The 27851-nt window shown below is 48.3% G+C and overlaps 1 protein-coding gene across 1 annotated transcript; it reads left to right on the top strand.

Annotated features, from left to right (window-relative positions):
• The first annotated feature begins 32 nt into the window (after positions 1-32).
• Positions 33-27851, top strand: TMEM132A (transmembrane protein 132A). The gene is made up of 12 exons (XM_080997999.1): positions 33-116; positions 1757-2617; positions 14411-14625; positions 14726-14944; positions 17565-17965; positions 18448-18597; positions 20347-20539; positions 20638-20781; positions 21573-21778; positions 23914-24190; positions 24971-25162; positions 25794-27851. Exons 2-12 carry the CDS (start codon positions 2545-2547, stop codon positions 26988-26990), a joined length of 3267 nt encoding a protein of 1088 aa, XP_080854125.1. The 5' UTR covers positions 33-116; positions 1757-2544; the 3' UTR covers positions 26991-27851.

The following is a 27851-nucleotide window of genomic DNA, read 5'->3' as shown; positions in this document are numbered from 1 at the left end:
CAGAAGTAGGCCATTTTGGGGGCAGCCATACCTCTTTGTTTCTTCCCTGCAGGTGGGGATGTGAGGTCTACTGCCTCTGAGTAAGATTCCATTTTTGTTTATAAGGACTAGTAGAGGTATGTGAGCCAGCATTACCAGAGCAAATGAAGGCATCCTAAATGCCTTCTCGGACTGCCTATCTTTAGTTAGCCAAAATGGCACAACCCACTCATAAAAGGAAGGCATTAGCAAGTTCAGGGGGACTCTGAGGTTTGCATAAGTACAAAAAACAAAAGCCACTTTACAGAAACCTATTGAGATGGAATGCAATAGTGTTTCCTGGCAAAGAGCCTGGCTGGCTGGTAATATGAACAGAAGGACTCTCACATTTTGGTGCATGCCTGACTTCTGAAAGACATTCAGGTCTCAACTTACACGCCACAGAACTCACTTGATGGCCTTGGAGAAAATATTATCTCCAAGGCTTTCTGATTTTCAGACTAAATGGAATGGTGATAAAGTCTGCCTGGGAGCCATCTCAGCAACTCTGGAAATCCTGTTCCTTAATTCTAAACTCCTTAATCCTAAATGGCAGAGGTTACTTAGTGGTGAGAGAGATGCATTCTGCAAACGCTCAGAGGTATTTTCTCCATTGTTGCTTTGCCTGCTCCAGGACTCAGCAGTGGTTTTGAAAACAAAATCCTGAGCCCTTATTTTACCTCAAATCATATACTGCAGCTGAGTGTCAGCCTCACTTTCCCTTCTGCAAAAAGGAAATTGTGCAAAGCAATCCTATGCACATTTGCTCAAATGTTAAGTTCCACTGATTTCATGTGGTGTGTGTGTGGATTTCAACATACTGGGGAAGTGGATCAAGTGTTAACTAGGCTAACTAGGCTTCCTTGAATGCAAGAACTCCATCTGTCCATGGGCAGAAGTGAGATCCTGTGGAAGATTCAGCCAGTAGAAAGGAGGAGGGATCTGTTGATCTTTTAGTTGAAGCAAGCTAGTCCTTTTGAGAGGCAGCGGAAGACAGGAGTGTCTGGCATGCTCTGGTCCATGGGGTCATGAAGAGTCCGACACGACTAAATGACTAAACAACAACAGTCCTTTTGAATTGGCATTCGATTAGCTGGCTGAAACTACACCTAACTTCAGTGGGTTCAGACTGTTGGTTTTTTACTCATGTGTTCAACAGTGGTGGTTCCATATAGTCAGACTAATGTGAACTGGGGAATTATTTTAGGTAGATTCTCCTCTGTTGTTTGACAGGCTGTCAAAATCTGTAAATGAGGGCTTGATCAAACCTGACAAGAGTTCTTTCTGTTTCTTAGGATTGCATGAAGTCTTGAATTTAAAAGGTCCCTTGTGTGCTGCCTGAATCCTACTTCTCCAGGCCATTTCCCTGTACAGCTAATCCAAATGTTGTAAACTAATGTGAATAGGAAATAATGTCACCTGCAAAATTAAAATTTAAAAGGGGGGGGCACACCATTTGCATGCCTCTATAAGGCTTTGTTCAAAAGAACAAAGCTTGGAAATCCACCCTATATCAACTGTTAAATTTACTTCAGGCCTCAAAATTAACCACATTGGAGGGGCAGATGGCATTAAGGAAACTTAACCAATGTGAAGTATTTATTAGTATCCAGTCGCTTTTTGTGGTTTTTTAAAAAATATTAATATTGAAATAGCACCTTATTTTTCTTTTGCAACTCAGTCAGATGGGCGGGGTATAAATAATAAAAATTATTTATTATTTATTTTATTTTCCCAGGATACCTTCAGGAAAACCACGGTGAATTTCTCATCATCTCAAGACATCATCCGCGTGGCTGCTTTCTTGTCAGAAAGGGTGAAAGTTGGAAACCACTGGAAACAGCAGCAGAAGTGAAGTGTGCGAACAGTTCTGTATTGCATAATGAAACGCGCTCGAATAAAACAGCCGCCTGGAAGAGTCCCCTCCGCGATCGCCCTTTCCTTCTCCCTGCTCTTTCGCGGGAATCCACTTTCTTGGATTTCCTCCTCCCCTTCGCGTTTTGACCATGCCACTCTCGCTGCCCTCGGCCTCCCAGATCTGCTCAGCGGCTCGCCCTCTCCCGCCGCCGCCGCGCCCCTTTTCCCCGCCTTGTTCGGAGCCGGCTTCGCGCCTCTCCCGCCGGCCCGGGGCGGCGCGGCTAGTGGGGCACTGGGTCGCCCGTCATCAAGGGGGCTCTCAGAGGCGCTTTAGGACCCAGCGGCGCAGCGGGAAGGCGCTGATCCCATGTGCTCCGGTCCCCTCCCCCTGCCTGCCTGCCTGCCTGCCTCTATTGTCTGAGGCTGAGCAGCCCGGCGGCGGCGGCGGCCCGGGCAGGGATGCGCGGCTTGCGCAGCGCACCGGCGAGCGCGCACGGCTGACGGCGCTGACTGCCCGCTCGCACCTGGAGTTTGGCGCCGCAGCGGAGCCGGGCTGCCGTGCGTGTGTGTGTGTGTGTGTGTCTGTGTGTGTGTGAGAGAGAACATGCGCTCCACAGCGCCGGGAGTGGGGATCTGAGCCGGAGTTGGGAACGGATCGGCTCCTGGAGAATGGAGTCCCCTCGTGCAGCTGCCCGCTGGCTCCTGCTGGCCGTCGCGCTGCTCCACCTGCGCGCCCCCGGAGGTGAGTCCTGGCTGGGGCTGGAACCCCCTCGCCGATCTAGCTGCGGTTTTTTGCCCCTGGCTGGGAAATGGGGGTGCGATCACGACTTGGATGTGGGGGTCTCGCATGTTCCTAAAGCGATGGACCGCCCTCCCCCGTCAGAAACCGATGCCGTCCCTTCCCCCTGGTTGGTAGGGACCCTCTTTTAAAAAGCGGCTTTTGAAAAACTATACTGCCTTCACTTCGGATCTCCATGGAAACAGCTGAACACCTCTGCGCGTCTGCGGGGTTTGTGTGCGTGGGGAGCCAATGGGCTCTTCTCCCCCTGCTCCCCCTCTCCGGACCCTTGAGCGCTGCTCCCTGATCCCCAAGGAGGTGCCCCTCCAGTTGTTTCCCGGGCCAGCAATGCCCCCACCCCACTCGATCTCCCCGTACTGACAATCAGGTTGAAGTGGAGCATCCTTTCGACCCCCTCCACCTCGCGTTTTCGTTTATTTGTTTACCGATTTACATGCCGGCTTTCAAAACAGAAGTTTCCCCCAAGGTAGCTTCGGAACCGAGCCAGCTCTGGGCCCCCACTCTGCACCCCATAGGACCCCCTCTATGTGCTTTGCAGTTGCTATCGCATCTTTTATGCGTCTTTCCTCTACCTGCTGCTGAAAGGGGGGGGGGGGGTAAGGAAAGAAGCAGATTTCTCTAGGACTTATCTTGAAATGCAAATGACTCTTCAGTTGCTGCTGTAGTTCAATTAGCTTTTGGTAACCCCCACCCCTTTTTCCCCCAGCAAGACATGATTATTCCCCACAGTGTATCTCCCCCCCACCCTCCAAGCCTGCAAGATGGGTAGGCTACTTGCAAATGATTCAAGCCTTAGAGCTGATACGTCTTCCCTTGGGAAGCTGAAGCTGATGAAATTGTATATTGTGTGGAGAAAGAGAGAGCAGAATTCTACCTGTTCTGGCTGAACCTCCCCCCTCAAATGCTCCACCCTATTCCCCAGTCCTCACTTCAGCCTTCTGAAGAAGCTTTTCTCCCAATATGGGTCCTTATGCTGATTTATTTGCGCCTGCTCTGAGACTGTTACTGTTCTCTGACTTTGATGTTCTACAGTCATTTTTCCACAGGCAATTTGTTGTAGTCAGAATGTGCCACTAGTCTTGCGTTGGTTTAGAATCTCGTATCAAGGCTTATAGATGACCACATACCACTGTAGTGAGTAGCAGCACTTTTCAGCTGTGCTGAAGAGCGAGCATTTCCTCCATCATTTCCTCTTTTAAGCACAATTGTTGAGATTATAGCACCAATTCTCCCAGCTCTAGTATAAATTCCTATTAAGCAGAGGGTGCCAAGCAATGCTTCTGCCCCTTCACTAATGTTAACTGCACAACTGTGTGCCTGGCTGATTTAAAAACTGCCTCCAGAGCCATATGCACAGCCATTGACGAAGGAATACGACCTAAGTCGATCCCTTAACGCAGATGGCTTTTGGCTGCACGCATGATATCCTCCACAACGTATCTTTGATGGTTTTGGCCAAAGAAGAGGCGCCCAACATTGTTTTGATCAGATTGTTCCTGTGTTGAATTCCTGACAGAAAGCTCATTTAGTCTCCTTGGAGCAAAGGATGTTTCTGAGCATCAGTCATCATCGGAACCATTTAAAAAGTGATGAATAAATCCTCCCCTTGGTCCTGTTCATTCAAGGGGAGCCTGTGAAGCTACCAGGAAATGGTTATTGCCGGCAATATCTCAAAGCTGTGGTGGATTCATTTATTGTTCGCAGCCGCTGCTTTTGAAGTGATTGCAGAACTAGTGGGTGCTTTAAATGGGAGCATCCCTGGAGAAAAACTGGTGTACAAGATGGCATATCAAAGGAAGAGGGCCCTGATGGTCAAAAGAGAGAGGGAGAGAAACACAGGGAGATGCTATAGATAGATAGATAGATAGATAGATGGACCTTGAAGGGTGTAGCACCCACCCACCCACTGAGGTTTGTATGGAAGGAAAGGGGGAAAACTCAATCAATCCAAGAATGAAGAGGACAGGTTATATATCTGGATCATGTTGTCAAGCTGACGAGGGGGAAATTGATGGAAGAAATGGTGATTAGCAGAGAGGGGGAGCAGAGGTGACAAGAGGTCTCACCCTAAGGGAAGAAGAAGCTAAATTTGTAAAGAGGCCACTTGTTTCCTTTCTCCTTCTGCAACCTAGAGGGGCAGGGGGTGATGTCACGGTATCTCCTAGCCATCTGCTGCTTCCTCAGGGGAAAGTCTGTGACCCGACCCAGGGCCTGTGGGAGGTGCGATAAGGGGATCCCCGCAGGGCTCAAGATCATTAATGCTCCGCATACAGAGGATTGAGTGGGGAGAGCAGAACTGCTCAGGTTTATGGAGGTTGCATTATGGCCAGGGATGCACAGCTCCGTCTGTGTGTCAGCTTCATTGTTAGGCAGTTTCCAGAGGGGCAGCTGTATTGTTAGTAGGTCACAGCAAAGACAACCAAAAGCGTCTTGTGGCACCTTAAACTATTAGCCGTTTGAAAATGACGTATGCCATAATAAAATTAGTTAGTCTTTAAGGTGCCACAAGACCCTTACTGTTGGGCAGAGCACTTCTACATCCCCACTATTAATGGCCGCTAAATCACGAAGAGTCGGGCACGACTAAGCGACTAAACAACAAGATCAGTGCAATATAGTCAAGATATTGTCCTTGTCTGGCAAACATAAGATGAGGAGGACAGGATTGCACTGTCGGTTTGTGGGATATATGATTTTCTTTGGTCAAAAAGAAATTTTTGTAACTTCTACATGACTGTCACTAAATTAAAATGTGCTGTTCGAAGTCTGAGTGAAGGGTATCCTTGCTCAACAATTGTAAAAAGTTGTACATGCTCTCAGGAGTAGGTTTAAATTTTTTGGTTTTCAAAAAATATGTTTTTTTTATTAAAAAAAAAACTATCTGTGGAAAAAGAGGGGAGTGTAAGTTTTCCTTTAAAGCATGCGCGCACACACACACACACACACACACACACACACACTTTTGTGGTAAATGTCCAAGAAAGCCTAAAATAAACTTTCTTTTGTAATTCACCCTTATCTCCAGATTATTATTTTTTGCAGTCTCTGACTTTCTCTATTACTTTCTTGGTCCCTTCATGTCTTTTATTTGCTTGCTTAAGGGAATCTGATCTCCTCTGAAGATTTCTTTTTGTGTGTGCCCTTTTTGTGCCTGCATTTCCATTTTCTTTGTAGTGCTGGATGGCAGACTGTAATATTTTGGTTGGGGCGTTCCTAATTCCCTGAGCTGGGATGGCATATGCAGAGCAAGAGGATTTGGGTGGGGAATTACTTGCCAGCTCCCATCTAGGGATTTGGCTTTTTAGTCTTTTTGAAGTCTTACTGCTTTCCCTGAATCACAGCCAGTATCTTTGGTTTGGTTACTCCACTGATGCCTAGAATCTGACTGATGCTGACTCTCCTATTTAGCCTAAAGAAGAGAAGGTTCATTTATGTATTAAATTGATATCCTGCCCTTTCTCCCAAAGGAGCCCAGGACAGCATCAAGATTAAAGGGATACAGGATAGTGCACTCTGAATATCTGCCATGTGGAAGGTGGAGCAGACTTTTTTTCTGCTGCTGCTGCTGCAGAGGGCAGCTCTAAAACCAGCGGACAGAAATGGTAGGGAAGAAGATTTGGGTTAAACATTAGGAGAAATGTACAAGATGTTCAAAAGTGGGAAAGGCTGCATTGGGAGGTGGTGGTCTCCCACATTTAAGCAGACTTGATAGCAATCTGTCAGGGATGATGTCATTGCACCCTGTATTGTTGGTGCTGCCTTGAGCAGGGGTTGGACTATCATGACCTCTGAGGTCCCTTCCAGTTCTGTCATTCTACGATTCTCACCCAACATCACTTGGCCAACTCTAGCAGAGCATGAATGTGTATAGCACGGGGGAGTGGGATGGCTTTTTCTTCATTCAGTGCATGCAAGCCCACCCCTGCCTATGGCTTGGTCCTTGTCCTCCAGGGCAGCACCCATGTGACACCCTGAGCTCATAGCATGGGAGAGTTGGAAGGGACCCTGAGTGTCATCTAGTCCAACCCCCTGCAATGCAGCTAAATCTCAGCTAAAGCATCCATGGCAGGTGGCCATCCAACCTCTGTTTAAAAACCTCCAAGGAAGGAGAGTCCACCACCTTCCGAAGAAGTCCATTCCACTGTCAAACAGCTCTTACTGTCAGAAAGTTCTTCCTGATGTTCATTCAGAATCTCCTTTGACCTTGTCACGAACAAAAGGTGTTTGGTTTTGTGCTGTACCCTTATTTCTAGATGCACGCGGGAGGAGGAAAAAAAGGTGCAGTGTTAAAATGTCCACGGACACAGCTGTGCCAGGACCACATCCTGCTTTGGTGCTTTCACTTTAACCCAGAAGAATTGAGTGGAATCCGTGTAAAAAACAGGGATGTGACAACTCATATTGATATTATACGCTACCCAACCCTACAAAACATGTGATAAGCACAAGCACAAAAGGAAATGTGCAGATAATATCAGAGAAAGATGGGAGAAATAGATAGTTCTGATCTCTCTGCTCTTGTCTGCAGTGCAGATGGGTAGGGGAGCAGGGTTGGACTCTATGGCACTTGCAAGATCAGGGACACTGGGAAGATGCGTTTAGTCCCCCCAAACTGCCCTCTTCTTATACGCCCTTTGTGTGCAATTTCTTTGCATGTGGTGCCCTCCGAAAAATTGGCTGTACATTAGCTTCTGGCATTGGGGGACCAAGCCAGAACAGTGTTAATGGGTTGGATTTGAATCAGGGAAACCTGGGTTCAAACCTCCACCCAGCCAGAATCATAGAATCATAGAATCATAGAGTTGGAAGAGACCACAAGGGCCATCGAGTCCAACCCCCTGCCAAGCAGGAAACACCATCAGAGCACTCCTGACATATGGTTGTCAAGCCTCTGCTTAAAGACCTCCAAAGAAGGAGACTCCACCACACTCCTTGGCAGCAAATTCCACTGTCGAACAGCTCTTACTGTCAGGAAGTTCTTCCTAATGTTTAGGTGGAATCTTCTTTCTTGTAGTTTGGATCCATTGCTCCGTGTCCGCTTCTCTGGAGCAGCAGAAAACAACCTTTCTCCCTCCTCTATGTGACATCCTTTTATATATTTGAACATGGCTATCATATCACCCCTTAACCTCCTCTTCTCCAGGCTAAACATGCCCAGCTCCCTTAGCCGTTCCTCATAAGGCATCGTTTCCAGGCCTTTGACCATTTTGGTTGCCCTCCTCTGGACACGTTCCAGTTTGTCAGTGTCCTTCTTGAACTGTGGTGCCCAGAACTGGACACAGTACTCCAGGTGAGGTCTGACCAGAGCAGAATACAGTGGCACTATTACTTCCCTTGATCTAGATGCTATACTCCTATTGATGCAGCCCAGAATTGCATTGGCTTTTTTAGCTGCCGCGTCACACTGTTGGCTCATGTCAAGTTTGTGGTCAACCAAGACTCCTAGATCCTTTTCACATGTACTGCTGAGCATCATTTGGTCAGGGCATTATCTGTGAACCCATTTTACAGAACTGTGGCCAGAATCTATTGAAAATGCATACATAAAGACCCTATCTATATCTATCTATCTATCTATCTATCTATCTATCTATATCTATATCTGTCATACTGGGATATCGCAGCCAGCAGAGCACGAGACCCTTAATCTCAGGGTTGTGGGTTCAAGCCCCATGATGGGCAAAAATATTCCTGCGTTTCAAGGGGTTGGACTAGATGACCCTTGTGGTCCCTTCCAACTCTACAGTTCTATGATTCTTTCTATGTATGGCCAGAATAGATACACTGGAGGAATGGTGGGACAGGAATATTCTAGTGTTGGGGAAATGAACAGCGTCATTTTGAGAGAGCACCCCCCCCCCGCATGCTAGAATATGGCGTTTGGATGATTGGCATTTCACAATTGGAGGGGAGGGGATGGTGGACTTGCTGCCTGCTAAAAAAAATAACAACCCTTCATTGGCCCAGTTTTAAAGGGATACTAATAGCCTTGGCAACCATCCGCTGCCCCAGTGGCTGTAGCAGCAACAGTGCTTGACCTAACCCCTCGGACACAAGTGGGCACCTCTGTATCTTGCTGAGGTTGCTGCTGGAAGGCTGTCTTTACAGCTAGAGATGTCATTCTTGTTTTTGAAGGGCAGCTGAAAAACAGCGAAACCTCAAGGCAGCAGCCTTCAAAAGATTCACCCCGAGTGATGTGCTGAATGCCATTTCCATGACCGCCTCCCCCCCTCCGATGGACCGCTACAACTGTCCTCCCAATGGGGCAGCCTGCTACTACACACCACACGTGCCCCCTCCCCCTCAGGCTCCTTTAAAGCTAGGATCATGATGCCTTTTTTTCCCAGATAGATAATTCAGCGGAGCCTCTAATTAGGTTTCAGTTAATTAAGAGCAGCATCATTATCATTTTTAACATTGTTTGGGAGCTGGAGAAATCCCAAATTAAAGCTAAACCCCAAAATCTATTTGAATATTTCCCCCCCACACACAAAATAATTGCTAGGGGAAGGAAAACAACATTCACCAAAACAGAACAACAATCCCTCCCTCACACATCCTACAGCATTAAAATGGCTGCTTTGGAAAACCTCAAATCCCAGGTGGAACTGGGGTGTAGATAGAAATGTTAACAAAACTGAACAAAGCATATTAGCGGACAGATCAGAAGTTTCATTAGGTACAATGGGTGCCAAAGGAGCTCTTTATTGGTTTTATTCTGGTGGGTTCCACACCTGCCTTAAAATGACCCCTCGTTAACCAATTTTGACCAGCATATTGTTTCCCCCCCTCTTTTTATTGAAACCCACCAAACAGATGTGATGTAAGAATGCACAAACTTGATTATAAGAATGCCTAGGCTTTGTTCCGTTCTTCTATCAAATCGCAAAAATTAAAAATAAAGGGCAGAGCAAAATTGTGGTGTCCATTCTCTGGAGCTTTTGAAATAAGGGGCATCCATTGTGTTTGACAGAGCTTTTGTGTGGAAATAAAGAACATTCCTTAAAAAGATGTGTATCTGCTCTCCCTAATCCCTGCTTTCCCCTGCTTAATTAATGCTGGTCTTTGGCCACCTTCTGAGTACTACTCTTCATAAAGAAAAAAAAAGGGGGGGGTTCTTTCTGACACTGGTGTAGTTGATATATTCACCCACCCCACCCAACTGATGTTTGACCTGATCATGGTTTATTAATTCCAGGGAGAGAAGAATAAAAGCTGAGGCTTGTTAAAAAAATATTCTTTTTCTGACTGTCACTCAGTTCTTTGGCGATGGACAATTATGATGTGTGGTCCAAAGAGTTAAATGATCTGACTTGAAATCCCTTTCTCTCTCAGCTACTTGAGCTTTTTTATTCCATTTTCTCATCTGATGATGTGTTTGTACCGCTCTCTGGGTGTCCAGAGAATTCAGAGAAAGATGAGGTTTGCATTTCTAATGGGAAACAAGCAGAAATGCAAACACCTTAGACTTTTTAACACACACACAAACAAAATCTCCCCAGGCTTTTCATGAACACAAAAGCAGAATTGCCAGCTCTAGGTACTCCTAATAATTGGATGTGTCTTTAAAAAGGATGTCATTTTCCTTCTACAATTCCATTTATTTCGTATTTGTCTTGTGCTTCTGGATTCTTTTAAATGCCTTGGTTTAAAATCCTTCATAACGAGAGCATTTTCTCTTCCCCAAAAGGCAGCTACGGTTTCAGATAACAGCCTGACATTAAGACAACTAAGGATTTTAAATTTGCTCATGGCACAATCCACCACGGGAGATCTCTTGTTCAGGCTCCACTGAAAACAACAGGGGCTAGCTACACAAGAGTGCGGCAGGGCTCCTGCACAGCTTCCATTCATCTCAGCGGCGCTTGTGCAGGAGATCTCCCAGGTGAGTGCTGCCCTAGGATTACTAACACACTGAAGAAATTAAAAAGATGTAAACTCGATGCTCTCGTTTTGCAGTACGCTTATGTCTACCGTGCCCCAGGTAAGACTGGGGGCAATAGTCTGCAAACTGATGTACTGCTGCATTGGGAGAGAAAGTCTTTAGTTGAAAGAGCCCTGGCACGATTCCATTTTAGTAAATATCTATTCCTGTGAGAGGGGAGTCCTGTTGTCCAGGCAGCCCAGGAACTCCATGCACACTTATTTAAAGTAGATGTATAAATGAGTCAATTAAGCGAATTTGGAATATGCAGAAAATATAAAAAATAAATTTAAGGAACCACAGAAAGAGGGGGAAGGAAGTCGAGTTTTGAAATGTTAAAATGATTGTAAAATTATTGAAATGCGTAAGATTGAAAACAATAATAATAATGAATGAATGAATGAATGAGTTGTGCTACTTCTGAAAATTTACCTCCCCAACTGCTCTTACCTCAGCAGAAGAAAGGAGAGGTGTATGCACATTTTTTCCTTGATAAGTTTTTTGTGTCTAGGGTATTTTTGGCAGGAAGCAGCGCAAGGGAAAGGGTTTATGAAGCCCCTCTCACCCTCTGTGCCAATGCTCTCCTTCAAATCTCAGCTTTGTCGGCTGCAGTGTACAGAAGAGGAAGGAAGTGCCACTAAAAAGAATCATGGGTCCACACGTAACATGTAATTCTGCCCCTGAATGAGCTTGATATCGAATCCACAGGGTGTGTGGGAAGCTAATGGATTGATGAGAACCAGTAGTAAGAAGCCAGAGGAAAGTGAAATTAGGATCTGTTTCTTAGGTCTCTCCAAAGCATGGTACAAAGTGTCTGCAAGAATTGAAAATACAGACAGTTAAGGCGTCCGTAATCCTGAATAGTGACCTAATCTTTACTTTTCCTATCATCTCATATACTCTGCTCTACCTCCTCAGGCCTCTTAGGCATAATGTACCATGAAGTGCAGTTTACAAAATCATAGAGCTTGATTTTTTCCAAATCAGTGAGATGCCCAAATCAGCTCAGCTTGAGTTTGCAATGGTAAATTGGAATGAAAGGCTCTCAGATTCATTCAGAAATATGGTTTGTTTTTGTTTTTTTAAAACCACACACACACACGGTAGGATTTCTGTGTCTTAGCTGCCATTCAAGCATGAAGACATCCTGAGATGGACCTTGGCAGGAGGTGGAGTAGCACTGCCTTGGGCTAGGAATCTGTCTGATCCCATAAACAGAACTAGGTTGGCTCATATCTAACTGCCAAATGTCATGCATCTCACACTGCCATTCATGCATTTTCTGGTTGCATGCATTTCCATGCTACCTTTGTGGGATTTTCAAAGAGAGCTGGAAAATTCTCCGTGAATGTGGCATAATTTAATCTCCTTTTCCAGACCATTTAAAAAAAATCCTGCATATTTAATCTTTTAGAAGCTTGAAATGTTATGCTTATTGAGCAGTTTAAAAAAATTGGTGGCATTGTCCTTGTGTTGGAGTTTATTAGATTACCAATTATAGGTCCCGTTTTTCAAATAACTGATTTGAAGCTAAAAGGTGATGTGGCCTATATATTAATAGTGAGTGAGTATGGATTGTTATGTAGCCAAAATAGTACAATCCGTACATGAGGAAGATATCAGCAGGCTTGGGCAGACCCCAAGATTTCCAGAAGTACACATCTTATTTGTAGGGGGAGGGGAATCTCAAAACAGCCCATAGAGGACTGAGTGTGTTCAGTGGGCATGGAATGTGGACTGACTATTGAGAGTGAAAAGGCTGAAAATGGGGTCAGGAGAGAGGAAATGGAATGGAGTAACCTGGTAGAGTGCATGATTGGTTGGAACTCTGAACAGGAGCATTGTGCACTGACATGTTTGCTGCAGGTCCCTCTTACTAACATTGCTTCCAAATCACACCCACAGCACGGTTAACGCCAATCAGCTGTTCAAGACAGGCCAAATAATAACAACAACAACAATTTATTTATTTATACCCCGCCCATCTGGCTGGGCTTCCCCAGCCACTCTGGGTGGCTTCCAACAAAATATTAAAATACAGTAATGCATCAAACATTGAAAGCTTCCCTAAACAGGGCTGCCTTCAGATGTCTTCTAAAAGTCTGATAGTTGTTGTTCTCTTTGAAATCTGGTGGGAAGGTGTTCCACAGGGTGGGTGCCACTACCAAGAAGGCCCTCTGCCTGGTTCCCTGTAACTTCGCTTCTCGCAGTGAGGGAACTGCCAGAAGGCCCTCAGAGCTGGACCTCAGTGTCTGGGCAGAACAATGGGGGTGCAGACGCTCCTTCAGATATACTGGACCGAGGCTGCCCATTCACTGCCTTTAAAGGTCAGCACCAACAACTAGAATTGTGCTCAGAAACGTACTGGTAGTGGATTTAGGTTCACCCCCACCAAATAAATGATGAGCGCTGCTCAGAATCTTTAACCAAGGTCATGTGCCCATAACCCCAATTCAAAAGCAAGAACTGCTTGTCAATTTTTGTGGTGTGCCTTTTCACGCGGCCATTTTTGTGGTGTACCACATGCAGCCCATTCTTTAAGCTTCTACAGACAGACCACCTATTATCGATCAGGCTCAATATACTGTAGCTAAATTGAGTTATTCTGACAGGCCCCAATTCCTGTAACTATTTAGCTAGAAATGAATGCAAGGTTTGGGTGGCTCTCCTTGTTATTTTTCTCTAGTTTTGTATATGGACAACTGTGCCCTTTTCCCCCTTAGTGGCATATCTACCACACTTATACTAAACAGATGGGATAGCTAAATGCTAAACTCTGAATCCTAAAATATACAGGGATATGCAAATAACTGTTTGGGTTTTCTTGGTTTGGTTTAGTTTTTTACACACATTGCTCTGTGCTCATTTGGCAGCTGCATAGACAGCTGAACATTGAGTTTCTAAGGAGGGAAAGAAATCATCATCATAAAAAACAGGACAATACAAGATCAGCCATGAATCAGAGACGCTGTCCTGGGGGCCAAATCTATAGTCTGACTCTGTAATAGGAGTGGGTATCAGGGCTCCACAGTTATTAGAACATCAATTGGAGAGAGATGAGAAACTTCCTGAAATACCTTCCCGAGAGAGAAATTAGAAGTGGTGTTTTTGCTTTCCAGAATGTGTATGAGTACTGCAACAGCATGTGCGTGAAATTTATGCGAAGAATTGTCACTGCTTTTCCTTTTTCCACACCTTGATTTCGGTTTAGTAGGGTAAGGAGGGCCAGAGGAAGTCAGAGTGCTTCTGGCTCTTGAATCCTAGGCCTGAGGCTGGAACACATGAGGTTTGACTTTGATTCCTGGTTCAAACAAGATTAAAGGTTCCCAATGCCCCACCCATGCATTGAAATAGCATGTGAGGGCTGGTGTTGCTGATGCATGCAGCAGCCACACATCTGTCCATGCATTCAGCCAGCGTGTGAAGGGGATTTACTGACTGGTGAACATGTCTAGGACGCCCCCATGTGAGGGGAGCATCCTGATTGGGCGCCAGAGTCCTCCATTGCATCAAGGAGCTGGGTCTGCGCATGGAGCCCCTTCGCACACTGGCCAGACATGCAGACACCAGGGGCCATGACTGCTGCACGTGTCTGTGGGGATTATGACTAGTCTGTATGACCCCGTGCTCCCTGCACCCATTTGAACACATGGAAGGTGGGACACCTGAACTCTGGCAAGTATTCACTGCCTTTATTTCAGCCTTTCCTATCGCTAGTCAGGGTTTTGTGGAACAGCACTTGTATATCTGGACTGGGGTATGGGGAGAGGTTGAAAGGCTGGTGTTGATGGACGTGGTTCTCCTCTTTGCAGTGGACTGTGAATCTGAGTCTCCTGATGCGGTGTACCTTCCAGCCGAACTAAAAGTGCTAAATGGCCCAGACTACTTCCGTCTTCAGCGTACGGACCGCTACATGCCAGGAAATGCCTCCCTCAGCTCCCGCTCAGAGACCTTCCTCTTCCTCCACCGTCGACTGTCAGGGAAGCCCACCATCCAAGCTGGCTACCCCCCTTTCACAGCTCAGCAGGTAAATAGTCACATGCAGCTGTACAAGGGGACTCCCTTTCTTTTCTTGATTCCTGCTGTGAGGTGCTTCAGCAGAGCTCAAGACTTTCTCTCTTCCCCAGGCAATACCAGCTGATGACTCTCAATCCACAGACGTCTCCACTGCCTGGGACATCCGGGCTGTGTCCATTGAGGGCACAGTGTCCCCTTACGAGCCATACACCAGGGTGCTCTTCCACCTCCAAGGGCAGGACTGGATGTCAAGACAGCAGGCCCTGCCATGCGTCACCTTACATGTCTTCCACCAGGCCCAAGTGGTTCATCGTGCCTGCCACCTCCAGGTTGGTCAATGAGATGCCACTATTTTGGGTAGTCGTTGTCGTCCCTGCCAACTGTCTTGCTTGGGAGAGATTTGGTACATGACCCTGAAATGTCATAGGATAGTCTTCACCAGCCTGGTGCTCTCCCCATGTTTGGGACTGCAATTCTTACCAGCACTCTCTCCTCACAGGGGCTGATGGGAGTTGTAGTCCCAAACATCTGGAGGGCACCAGGCTGACTCAGGCCCACAGAATAAGTTCTGGTATGATTCACTGTAAGGATTCTTTTGTAAGCATCTATCAACAAACTAGAAAGTGGAATGTCAAAGCCGGCCAGGGATGTCATATGAATCCCCTTCCTTGGATTTTTTTTTTTTAATTATTAAGAAGAGAATGGACAAACATCCATCTGCTATGGTTTAAGTCTACAAATCCCTGGTGTTCCAGGTGGCAGGACTCATGAGGCTCCTTCCAGCACTGTGATTCTAGAGCAGAGATGGATAGCATGAGACTCTTAATCTCATTGTTGTGGGTTCAAGCCCCATGTAGTCCCTCCCAACTCTACAGTTCTGTGATTCTATGACATTAGGGCTCACACACTTGTAATGTTCGCAAAGGAGAGGGAATTTCAGGAGAGGAAGCTTGTCATTATAGTTCTCCAGAGGTGAGAAAAATCCCCTCTTACACAGAACATTAAATTTATACAACGGGTGCCTTTTTTTCTATAGCATTGTTATTTCCATTGCATGTTGGATAATATGAAACTGTTTCCAAAATTGGAAAAACCTTTTTGCCCCCCCCCCAAAAAAGATGAACGGGCTTTTTTCTAAATATCTCTGTGTGGGGAACATTTCTGCTTTTAAAATAACTGGTTGTTGTTTTTAATTACACACTCATACCACTCATCAAAAGAAAGCAACATTTAACAAGCTCTCCAATGTTCATTCAGAACACATGTGAAAATGTTTAGTACTTTGCTGGGAAGAAAACCGAAATGATAAAGCACTGGAATTACCCTAGGCAGGTGTTGGCTTCCGTACTGAGGACGCTTCACTGCAGCTTCACACATTGAGAAATGCAGGGATTCTACTTTTACAGGTTTCCTGGAAGTGCAGAAACCAAATGTGACTCACAGCTCTACTTACCAGGACTTTCTGTAATGTGTGAAGCTGCCCTCAGGGTGCTCATACGGACGGTGCATATTCTGTTCTTCCGTGCATTCTCTAGGTGGTGGGGGATAGTTCAATCTGTTAACATGGGAGAGGCATTTGTGCGCAAGTCAGTGATTCTTCAAGCCATTCCGTTGCTCTTGCTGAAGCCTGGGAGGCTTAACATCCAACTTGTAAAGGGCTGCAAAATGTCAGCAGTTCAACTTGGCCTTCCCTGTAGTAGCCCATTAGCTTTATTCCCCGAGCCCCCTGTCAGTTACCGATGGCAACTGGTTGAGTGGTGGCCAAGCTCAGCAGAGAGCTCCCTCTGCAGCCTGAGGCCAAGCATGTGGTAACTGTCAGATCTGCCTTTTTTTGAGCTGGTGGCCTGGTAATGTCAGAGTGAGTCTGTGAAGTTCTGCCTTGACGTGGGCTTCCTGCTGCATGCTGGTCCTGCTTTACTGACTGCCCTGGCTTCAAATCCCCACCAGAAGATGTGTGGGCTAGGTAAGACAAAAAAGACAGGGACAGAAGGAGAGAGATAGATGATGAGCAAGAACTAGTGGAAATGGAATATGGTGACAAGCAGGATGGGCCCTTCCATGAACCAAGGTGAGCCTCTTAACTCAGGTGGCAGAATGCGCAGGGCAGCAGATGGTGCTTCTCACCGCCCAGTCCTCCATGGCTGTCCTCCCACAGTCCCACCCACCACCCCGCTGTCACCTACCCACCCTCTGGCAAATTTGGGCCCTGTGTGTGTCAGCCAAGGCCACAGAGCCACCATCACTGACCATTACCTAACTAAGTGGCACAAGAACAAAACAAAAGCTAATTTCTGGTCACTGGACCAAAGTGGACAGCAGCTATATTCCTGCAGCTACCCTGCCCCCAATCCCCTTTCATCAGAGTGAGGTATTATGGCATGAGATAGGCCCAGAAAGAGATTGCACCACAGCCCTTGCACCACAGTGGCAAAAAGTGGGACCTCTGAGGCCCTCTTGGTCAGTCACTCAATGTGTCTTTCAAAGTGAGGTGGGATAGCTGCCCTACCAAGGCTGGTTGAGAGGAAAAGAGTGGCAGTTGCCACTTAAGGCAGGTTGGGAGGAGGGGCGGGGAGAAAGAGCAGCTGCCGCGCGACATTTCTTGGTCTGCTTCAGTCATCAAAGTGTATTGGGCTGACCCTAGTTGTAGAGTAAGGTGAGGTGAGAGTAGCTTTCTTGGACTCCCAAAGTAAGGGACTATAGCTCAATGGTGGAGCTGTTGCTGCATGCCCATAAGGCTCATTTCTGGCATCTCCAATTATAAGCATCCCAGAGAGCTAGTCTGAAAGAGACCTTTCCTGAGATCCTTGAGACTCAATCAGAGCAGGCCATACTGGACTAGACAGACCAACGGCCTGACTTGGTGTAAGGCTGCTGCATGGGTTCACATACCATGAGGAGGGACTTAAAAGGAGCACATGGTTTGTCTCTCTCTCTGCTTCTCCTGACCAGGCACCGCTGGGTGTGTGTGTGGTGGAACTCGAGCTCCCCCCTCGCTGGTTCTCTCCTGCACCCGCCAGCAGCCAAAGGAAGGGAGAGGATTCCACCATCACTCCTCTGAGGGCTGAGCTGTACTACACCCTGGAGCCCACGCTGCCCGGGAGGACGCCGAGAGAGTGCCCCCACGTCCGACCCCGGGAAAGGCCACGTCCGGGCGCTGAGGGCGGCAAGGAGCGACTGCACTACGTGGGCCCGGTTGATATCAGGGTGATGAGCCTGCCGCGGCGCCAGGAAGTGCGGCTGGACGACAACGTGATGGTCCGCGTCCCCGACATGGCCCTTCGCCCGGGGCAGCTCTTCACGGCCACCCTCATCCTGCAGCAGAACTTCACGGCTGACCTACTGATCCTCCGGTGAGTCAGGGGAGCCAGGCTTTGAGATTCCAGCCATAACGTTCTCATTCCAGTGAATGACAAAGGAATCTGAATTCTTAGGGGGAGCTTTCGAGTCAACTGCGGTTATGTTAATTCTTAACAACCAGAGAGCACTTTCAAGTGTTCAAGCGCTTTGCATGTTTTATTTAGTTGTGATCCTTACAAAAAAACTTGTGCATCAGTATTCTTATCCCTCAATACGCTTTATCTAAGGTCACTTCATGACAGAGGCAAGAATTAAACTGGGGACTTCCTGATCCACAGCTCATTCTGTTAGCCACTATGTTACACTATCTCTCGGGTGCTGTCTTCCCTCAATTATAGGCAGTTCAAGCCTTGGGGTGCTCATTCCTCTGGGGCCTGGCCCTCGTTATTCCTTAGCCTATCGCCAGAGCTGCTGTGAAACTGTTTTGCTGGCTTTTTCCTGTCTACACACCTCACTTTGCTGCTTTTCCTTTCAGGATCAAGGTGAAGAAAGGGTTACAGGTTTTGGCAGCTCGCCCTACCAGACCAGAGGCTTGGACTGCAAAGCTGGACAAGTTCAAGGGTGCCAAACACCACACCGCTCTGGTCACTTGTCGGCGTTCCCTTACTAGTGGCTTGGACTGGAGGTAGGTGCTCATTGGACATCTCTTGGTGTCATGAGGGCTAGAAACTTTTTGTTTATTTCAAAGGAAAGCTGAGATTTTCAGGAAATAGGAATCTGTACCCAGTATCACTTATGTGATGTTTGTTTTTTGAAGTTCTTGTGGAATTGCAATATACTCACAGCCCTTACTATATCTCTTTCAGTGGAATTGTTTTGTCTGCTGAACGCAAAGACTATACAAGGGACTCTTGAGGGAGAACTATACTGTTTAGCTACAGTAATGTAGATAGTCAGTCTTGTTTTGAGAGGCTCACACTTCACCTCTCTCTGTGAAGAAAGTAAGGAGATAAGAGAACATTGAGACAGAAAAACACACCAAACCCTCTCCTTATCCTCTATAAAGGAATGTCAACTAGGTGATTGGAGCAACTTTCATTGGTCCAGACTGTCTTTAAGCAATATTTGATTATAGTGTCTCCTCCTTATTCTCTGCTGTAGCCTGAATAAAAGACTGGGTCTGGTGATGTGTGAAACTTACCGTATTTTTCGCTCCATTGGACGCACCGGACCATAGGACGCACCGGATCATAGGAGGGGGAGAACAGGGAAAAAGTTTTTTTTTCTTGTTCTCCCCCTCCAAAACAAGGTGTGTTCAAGGTACATTCACCAGAGCTTGTGGGGCTGGCGGTGGGGGGAAGCGCTGCTTTCCCCCACCGCCAGCCTCAAAGATCCCTGAAGCCTTTGGAGCGCAGCGCCCCGCTGCCCTGCACAGGTTTGCGCGCAGCCGTCCCCAAGCTAGAGCAGTGAAACGGAGCCCTCCGTCTCGCTGTTCTGGCTTGGGAACAGCCTTGCTAGCTTCTGCAGGACAGCGGGGTGAAGGCACCCCGCTGCCCTGCAGAGGTTTGCGCGCAGCCCTCCCCAAGCTAGAGCAGCGAGACGGAGCCCTCCGTCTCGCTGTTCTGGCTTGGGAACAGCCTTGCTAGCTTCTGCAGGACAGCGGGGTGAAGGCACCCCGCTGCCCTGCAGAGGTTTGTGCGCAGCCGTCTGCTCTAGCTTGGGGAGGGCTGCGCGCAAACCTCTGCAGGGCAGCGGGGTGCCTTCACCCCGCTGTCCTGCAGAAGCTAGCAAGGCTGTTCCCAAGCCAGAACAGCGAGACGGAGCGCTCCGCAGTGCTCCGTCTTCCTGTTCTGGCTTTGGGCTTAGCGGCGCAGCCTGCATTCGCTCTATAGGACGCACACACATTTCCCCTTAGTTTTTGGAGGGGGAAATGTGCGTCCTATAGAACGAAAAATACGGTAACTGTTTGTCCCCCTGTAAGCTTGGTCAGCCAGCTAAATAGAAATTCAGGAATTTATTTGAAAAAATTATTGGGTGTTTTTCTTCCTATCCAACCTTTCCACTCTGTAATGAACAAAAATTGAGAACAAGTCACATAAGCATTAAGAGACAGTATAAATCCCAGCATTGTTCCAGAGGTTAAGCCAAATGCCTGCTGGAATAAAAACCTTTCGGGTCATGACAGAAAACCAAGACTGAGGGGGCCCAGGGCAAAGTGCTCCACCTCCTGGGCTCCACAGAAGAGAGTGCCCACCACCCCTGCTTCTTCCAACTGTGCTTCTGATAGTAGCAGGACAATCTCGAAAGGCCTCCATCACTGATCTAAGTTGAACAGGCACAGTGAAGTTCTATGATCTACTCAGCTTCTCTTGGGCTCTGTGTTTACTTCTGCTTTACACTTAGTGTGTTGTTGCCTATCCTTATCTCCATCTAGGGCAGCAGATTCCCCAGAGTTCCTGTATCTGGATTTTGTCGTGGAGAATGGCACAGGGGGCCTAGCTTCTAACCGTCCTGTCACCTGGCAAGTGGAGTATCCTGGCCAGGACCCCGAGGCTGAGAAAGACAAGATGGTGTGGGAGATCCAAGTGTCGGAGCGAGATGTGCGGGCCTTGGTTCCACTGGTGAAGGTGAGGCCTAGAAGGGCTGTGCTTCCCCTCCTCATAAGGTACCCCTGAGGGGCATCTAACTTTGGTTCCTCACTTTGTTTTTCCTTGACCCTCTTCAGGAGCAGGAGATTGTGAACACTGCCCTCCTCACAGGAATCCCCCACTCAGTGCCTGTGAAGCTGGTTGTGGTAGAGACTGGGGGAGCAGTATCAGAGGTCACGGACCAGATGGGCTGTGAGTCTTCCAACAAGCAGGTCCTGCAGGTGAGAAGCTAATATGCCTCACAAAGGGTCTGTTTCCCTCTCTGTGGCCACAGGATTAAAATCCGCTTCCTAGGGGTCTTAACTCTTTGTCCATATCTCTGGGACAAGTCTCTGTAGCCCCCAAAATGACCAGACGCCCATTTTGTGTAAATCTGGTGTTTTTATCTGTCCACCTTATACATGCAGTGCTGTTATGCAACTGTCTTCCTATGCTCCTTACAAGCCTCCTCTTTGTTTCATCTGTTCTTACACAGTATCCTTCCTCCTGCTTCCCAGCTTCAGACTTGGCAAACCATGGATTTGTCCCATTCTTTAATGTAGGCCTCAGCCTTCTAGTTGCCTCCATGACGGGCCTTGTCCTCATCAGTCTTCTGTCTTGAGCTTACTCTGTCCTTTTCCTCTGTCTTTTCATGGGTTGGGCTAAAGTGACTGAAAAATGTTGGGCCACAGGAAAGACAAATGTACCTCTCCCTGCCCCCCTCAACCCCCCCCACTCTCCTCTTTCCCCTACCACAAATCTTGGGCCCCTGCCAGATCTGCCTTCTTCAGTAGGCTACAAGAATGTGGAGCCCCATAAGAGTTCCTGGCTACAGTCGCTGAATGAACTGCACATCAGGGGGAGGGAAGAGGAAGCATATAACAGGCCTATGGCCAGGTCCATAATCAGAAATGGGACCTGAACATCTGTCTTCTCACCTGCTCTGCACCCTTATGCGGTCTTCCAGCATATTCTTGGGTGCTTGTCTCTGCATTTGTGGACTTTCTTGATGTGTTCCTCAATTTTCCCTCAGGTATCCGACGTGTGTGATGCTGTCTACGTAGGGGGGAAAGAGAGCCGAGGGGCACGTGGTGTACGGGTGGATTTCTGGTACCGTCGGCTGCACGCTTCACTGCTCTTTACTGTCTGGGCCCCACTGCTGCCCCTGCGCATTGAGCTGACAGACACCTCTCTAGAGCAGGTGCGAGGCTGGAGGGTACCTGGTCCGGCCCCAGATGGGTAAGTGCTATGGAACCAAGTTGGGTTGACTGAGCCCAGTGTTTACGCCACAGAGTGAGGTCTGTGTGCTCTCTGTGCTTAAGCAAGAGGAGAGGGAAGATATGAGGGATAATCTCAAGGGAGTGTTTAGAGCGGGGATGGGGAAGCTGTGGCCTTCCAGCTGTTGTTGGACTCCCAACTCCCATCAGCCCCAGCCACCATGCCCTGTGGTGAGGGGTGGTGGAAGTTGCAATCCAGCAACATCTTGGCAGGCGGGTGTCAAAGGGTCCCCATCCCTGATTTAGTCAATGGCCAGAGCTTTGATACTTGTAGGGTGGGTGACTTCTCATTCCTCCATGCAAGCCCAGTGGTTCTGTATAGACAGCTGTTGTCATGTGGGCCAAAGCGAACAAAGAATGCAAAACAGAATGATGTATTCATGGACAGTGTTCAAAATTCCCCAGCCACGTTTTGCTACTGGTGCAGATCAAGTTGCAACTACCTGGAGATTTCTGGGCGCCATCCTGCCTTGACTTGTGCGTAGCAAAGTCTTGTGCTTCTGTGCAAATCATGGCCCCCTTGTTGGGCATCTTAGTCCTCCATCATCACATCAAGGAAAGTAAGTGCAGGGCTGAGTACAGATATATTTGACTGTGCTTCAGCCTTTCCACAACCCCCCCCCCCAATGGACTAACAGATCACAGCTTAAAAACCTCTGTCTTACTTAGTCTGTAGTTAATACCCTTTCCATTTCCACTGTGTGTTTTTCTCCTTCTTGCATACCGAGACAAGTGAATTGTTGTAAGAGCAAGCTACAGTCAAGCAGTGTAGTTGAGATAGTAGGATCATGTAGTGTTAGAGGGGGCCCTGAGAGTCATCTAGTACAACCCCCTGGCAAATAGACATTCCTTTGTGGCAACCGTAACCTAGGTTTAAGGTGCCATTTGGCACCTAGCTTGTATATCTGAGTTTCTGCTCATGGATGGTCTAGGAGCATGGTTTCAAAATGCACCATAGTCTTTGTCGACACCAGCCTGTTGGTTGATGCTGGGAATACACGGCTCCTCTAAGGCAAGACAGAGCACTGCTCTGCTCTGCTCCCCTTTGATTCTTCTCTTCATGGAGGCTTTCCCCTGTGTGGGTATCTTTCCTGGCACTGGCCTCTACGGTTCTTTAATAAATGGTTCCTGTTATCCTGTCAGGTGGCTGCTGGGGAGATACCTAAATCGCTGAAAAATAACTTGGGGAATTGATTATTTCCATTTGCATTTTGGCAGAGAGATTAATGGCGATAGTGCTCCAGACATATTGTATTGTCTGGAAGTTCCTTGAACGTCTTTAATGATCAACGAACAAACAAAGCATGGCTGCTGGCGGTGCCTTGATTAATACCCAGTGCACAGCAAGCAAGAGATGATGATGTTAATTATGGTATAATATAGTGCCTACAAACTACTAGGTGCTTTACACATCATTCTCCCTAAGAGCTCACAATCTAAAATAACACACAGAGGAGAAAGGGTAAGGGAGGAGAAGGGAAGAGAAGCATGAGAGTGTGCAAGGAGATAAAATTTTTTTTGCCTAGGTGCAAAGTACCTAAGCTACACAGCAGGATGGCCACCTGACTCAAGTTATAATGGAAATGTATCTCGATCTTTGGAACTCCCCGCCCATTGATGTGGGCAGGTGCCTTTGCTGTAGCATTTCAGCACCTGCTGAAAACCTTTATTTGTTTCAGAAACCCTACCCAGGCATATAATTTTAGCATGTAATTCTACTAAGTACCTTTTAAAAGTTCAGGTTTAATTTTAACTTGTTATGTTTACTTGGTTTTAATCTTTGCTTTTATCAATTTTTTTCCAAATGAATATTTTGGGATTTTTCATTGGAAACTACTTAGAGGTCTTGTGTTGATACAGACTGCTAAAATAAAATCTAAAAATGGTAGGAATTACATTGTGCACACTTGAAACACTCGGTACTCTTGTAGGAAGGTGGAGTAGATGTTAATTTCATGTAAGGGTTTACTTGGGGATAATTCCAACCTCTTTTATAAAGCTTTTGTCGGGATTACTGAGATAATGCACCTCGAGTGCATTACTTGAAATGCGCCATTATAAATGCTCAGTACAAGTTATCCCTCCTCTTCCGAGCAGCAGCCCAACAGAGCCTGAAGACGGTGGAGAGGAAGCCGAGAGAAGAGCTCGTGGCTGCCGTCTCCAGTACCAGCGTGCCGGAGTCCGTTTCCTTGCCCATTTTGTGGCTCACCCACTAGATGGTGGCCGTCACTTGACCTATATGCCAAGCTCTGATTGGCTGCTGGATGTCTCTCATCTGGTGCAAAAGCACGCTAGAATCCAGGACCCCCGAGTGGCAACACTGGAAGGTGGAAGTATAGTGGTTGGCCAGGAACCAGGAATGACATCTGTGGAGGTAAGGAGCTGTCCAGGGGGGAAAGAGAGGCAGGGGTGCTGTTTGTTGGCTGCTGAGATGAAGTGGGGCGAGAAGCTTGCTTGATGTGTGATGATAACCTCAGATGGGTCACCTAGAAGTCTGAGCATGTGCTTTGGATGTTACGGGATAGCAGAGGTGTTTGGGGAAAAGGTGGAGCAATGGGAAGAGTGAACACCTATGAACAGGTGGTTGTAATCTGAACACAGTTAGGATAGGTGATATGGTTTGCTGTGGGAGGAGGGAGTCAGAAGACAGGACACTGAAGTGGGGAACAAAGTGGGAAAGATCCCAGGGTAGGATGGCAGGTACAAGCACGCTGTATTGACACATGTACAAGCGTTTGTGTGAAACGTTACCTGTGTACACTTGTTTATTTGTACAGCTCAACTGTTGGGTACACAGGCACACAAATGGTACGTTCGCTGAACATCACATGTGAATAATTATGTAAGTGTGCAGCTCAACTGTTTTGAGTTCACATACTCTACACTTGTTGAATGTAATGTGTGAACGCCCCAGTGGTGAATGCAGGGAAGCTACAAAGAAAGGGGAATATGGCAGTCATGCAAATAGCCCACAAGCATTTTCCTTTTACATATATTTGTCAATCACTAGTGGGAAACCAGCTTCCCTTACACACCAGAGGACGCTTGGTACTAGTTAGCTATTTACAAGCTGAAGCAATTCAGAAGAATATCAAAGAATAAAGGTACTGGTTCCTCTTGAGGGTCATCATGTCCTCTTTATCCCCTGGTTCAGGTGCGTTCTCCTGTTTCTGACTCTATCCTGGGGGAGCAGACCCTGGTGGTGACGGAGGAGAAGGTCTCCATCTCAGAGCTGCAGGCCCAGCTAGTCTCAGGCCTCTCGCTGACACTCTCCGTGGAGCCAGGACACCTGAATGTCTTCACTGCAACGTGTCAGGGACTCTCTGCTCTGCGCTCCCTGAAGCAGGTGAGAAGATGCTGCAGTAGGTAGCAGAGGAAGGGCCCTATTGGGCAGTTGGTGGTGTGGCAAGTTTAAGGCTCATCAGCCATTTGGTCCAAGGAAGTGATGGAGGGTGCACATGGAAGATGAAGCCCCTATCCTGCTGTGGTCCACCCAGGTACGAGCTGGATTTCATGGCTGCCACTGAAACCTGCAGCCTTGTGTCTCCTCCTCCAGTCTGGCAAAATATACCTGTACAGACATGTGGCTTGGCACAGTTGTGCTGTGAGTTTCCTTGCCTCCACAAATGAGGACCTGAAAAAGGGGAACCAACCAAAGTCCTCCAGGCAGATTTGCAAAATGCAATTCAATAAATAAAAAAGCTTCAGTACAAATGACATAAAAAACATCAGAAGCAACACCAAAGCAACACCAAAAAAAGAGGCACAAATCAGGCGAGCATGAATTCATATAAAAGCCAGCCTCTTGAGGACTTTTGACGTCCAGCCCTGAGGGGGCAATTACCCAGGTTACAGGGGGGTCAGTCCCAGCATGCACTGCTCCTGATATGGCAAGCCTACCTCATATTAAACTCAGGGCTGTGTCTTATCTGTGTGGTCTCCTCCACCTCCTGACCCCACATTCCCTTTCCTTGCAGGAAGCAGTGCTGACCATCTGGCTGGTATTCACTGACCACACCTTGGCCCCTGTAGAGCTTTATGGCTGGCGAGATGCGGTGCTCTCGCTTTCTTCGCTGAACCCTCGCGTGGTCTCCGTGCGGCTGGATGAGGAGCAGGCTCGCCCCGTGGCCGTGGCGGAGGGGCCGGGCCGAGGATCCCTCCTGCAGCTGAGCCTGCACCCCCCAGACTCTTGCCGCAAGGGCAAGCATAGGGCCCCCCTCTCCCAGGGCACCATGTGGCTGGAAGTGAACTTTGGCCAACACCTCCCAACCACAGGCAGCCCACAGCAGCAGGACCCCGGTCTCCACGGCGAGCCCCCTTTCCAGCGAGCAGAAGGCGCCATGTCAGGCGAAGCAGTGACGGTTGCAACCGTCACCGAAAGCGGAAGGGGGTCACGGAGGCGCAGCCCGGTGGGAGTGGGGCCACCCATGACCAAATTTGAGGAGCCTGGCGGCAGCTCCTATAACAACCCTGAGAAGGTGGAGGTGGAGGAGGAGGACGAGATAGTGAAGGCCCCTGCCAAGGTGACGGATCTGGAGATAGGCATGTATGTTCTGCTGGGGGTTTTCTGCCTCGCCATCTTCATCTTCCTCATCAACTGTGTGGTCTTTGTCCTCCGCTACCAGCGCAAGGAGCCCCCTGACGCTGGTTCGGGGTCGGCTTCTTCCGCCCCGCAGCCCCACAACTGGGTCTGGCTGGGCACTGACCAAGAGGAGCTTAGCCGGCAGCTGGATCTGCGCCACCAGCACTGCCAGGACCAACCCCTGGGCCCTTCCGGCACCAGCGACGGGTGCTGCTGCTGTGCGGGTCCAGAAGGGAAGCTGGAGGCTGTGGCTCAGGAGAGCCCAGGTCCGCCTCCACTGCCACCGCTGGGGCCAGAGACGGGCATTTCTGCCAGCACTCTGGGCCTGCCTGCCCCTGGGAGCCCAGCCCTCACCACCACCTTGTCTAGAAAGAAGGAGGGCAGGGAGGTGGGTGGCCGGCGGAAGCGCGTGGAGTTTGTGACCTTCGCGTCCCCCCCTGGCTCTGCTCCCAGCCCCCCGCCTTCCGCTCCTGCCGTTCAGTCCATCCTGGTGGCCAGCGAAGACGACATCCGCTGGGTGTGTGAGGACATGGGGCTGCACGACCCAGACGAGCTGCGCAGCTACATGGAGAGGATCCGGGGCAGCTCCTGACCTCTGGCTCTCCCGTGCCCCACCTGTACCCATAGGGGCAAACCAATAAGGGATTGGCACCTGCAAGCTCCCCCCCCCCGGGTGCTCTCCTAGGGTCATCCAGCTGGGCGTTCTCCCCTTTCCCCCCTTTCTGAAGAGGGCTCTACACAACAGGAAACCAGCCTTGGGTTACTCGGCCAGAGATACTTGGCTGCTCTCTCTATGTTAGAGATCTCCTTCCTTGGCTGCACCACTAAGCCCACTCTCTTTTCATGCCGGAGAGGGATGTGCTGGGTTGGAGTCCTCCCCGTCCTGCTATGACCTCAGTGGAGCTACCTCTCCCTCGCGGGGACACAACCTGGGTTGCCCTCGTTGCTTCTCCCCTACTCCCACCCCAGGAGGTTTCTAACTAGAGTGTGTGGGGGGGGTTGAGGACTTTGCAGGCTGGAAATCAGCTGCCCAGAGCAAGCCAACTGCAATGTGTTCTGGAGGGGGATCCTGGGGGCCAGTGGGGGTGCCTTCCTTCCCCCAGACCTCCCTTATTGCTTTGACCCTCATTGCCAGTTTGTGTCCATTGTGGTGGTTTGAACAGCGAGTGTCCCTTCCTTCCTGTGGTCTTGAGCCTGGGGCTCTTCCCCTCCCCGCAACTCCCACACCCCACCTCCAAAAAAAGAAAAAGAAGCCGGGCAAGGGCAGAACTCCAGCAAGCACCGGCCGGTCCTTTTTCACCCCAGCTGTGTGCCTGGTGTCTTTTAACAGTTTTGTACAATCGCTCATATTTTATACCTGTAGTATTGGGAGGCTGCCAGGCAAGTCCTTTTATTTATGGAAGATTTTTAATTCTTACATTGTTATTAAAAAATAAATGATAATTGAAAATGA

This window comes from Podarcis pityusensis (assembly GCF_964106645.2).
Source record: "Podarcis pityusensis genome assembly, chromosome: 1".
Lineage (NCBI taxonomy): Eukaryota > Metazoa > Chordata > Lepidosauria > Squamata > Lacertidae > Podarcis > Podarcis pityusensis.
The sequence above is the reverse complement of the archived record's forward strand: the minus strand, read 5'-3'. Positions and strand labels throughout refer to the sequence as shown.

Excerpts from the sequence above, each read along its gene's own strand:
- TMEM132A (XM_080997999.1), top strand. The coding sequence starts at position 2,545 with ATGGAGTCCCCTCGTGCAGCTGCCCGCTGGCTCCTGCTGGCCGTCGCG. Across the intron at positions 2,618-14,410 it reads CCACCTGCGCGCCCCCGGAG|TGGACTGTGAATCTGAGTCT; the intron begins GTGAGTCCTGGC and ends TCCTCTTTGCAG. Across the intron at positions 20,540-20,637 it reads CCTTGGTTCCACTGGTGAAG|GAGCAGGAGATTGTGAACAC; the intron begins GTGAGGCCTAGA and ends GACCCTCTTCAG.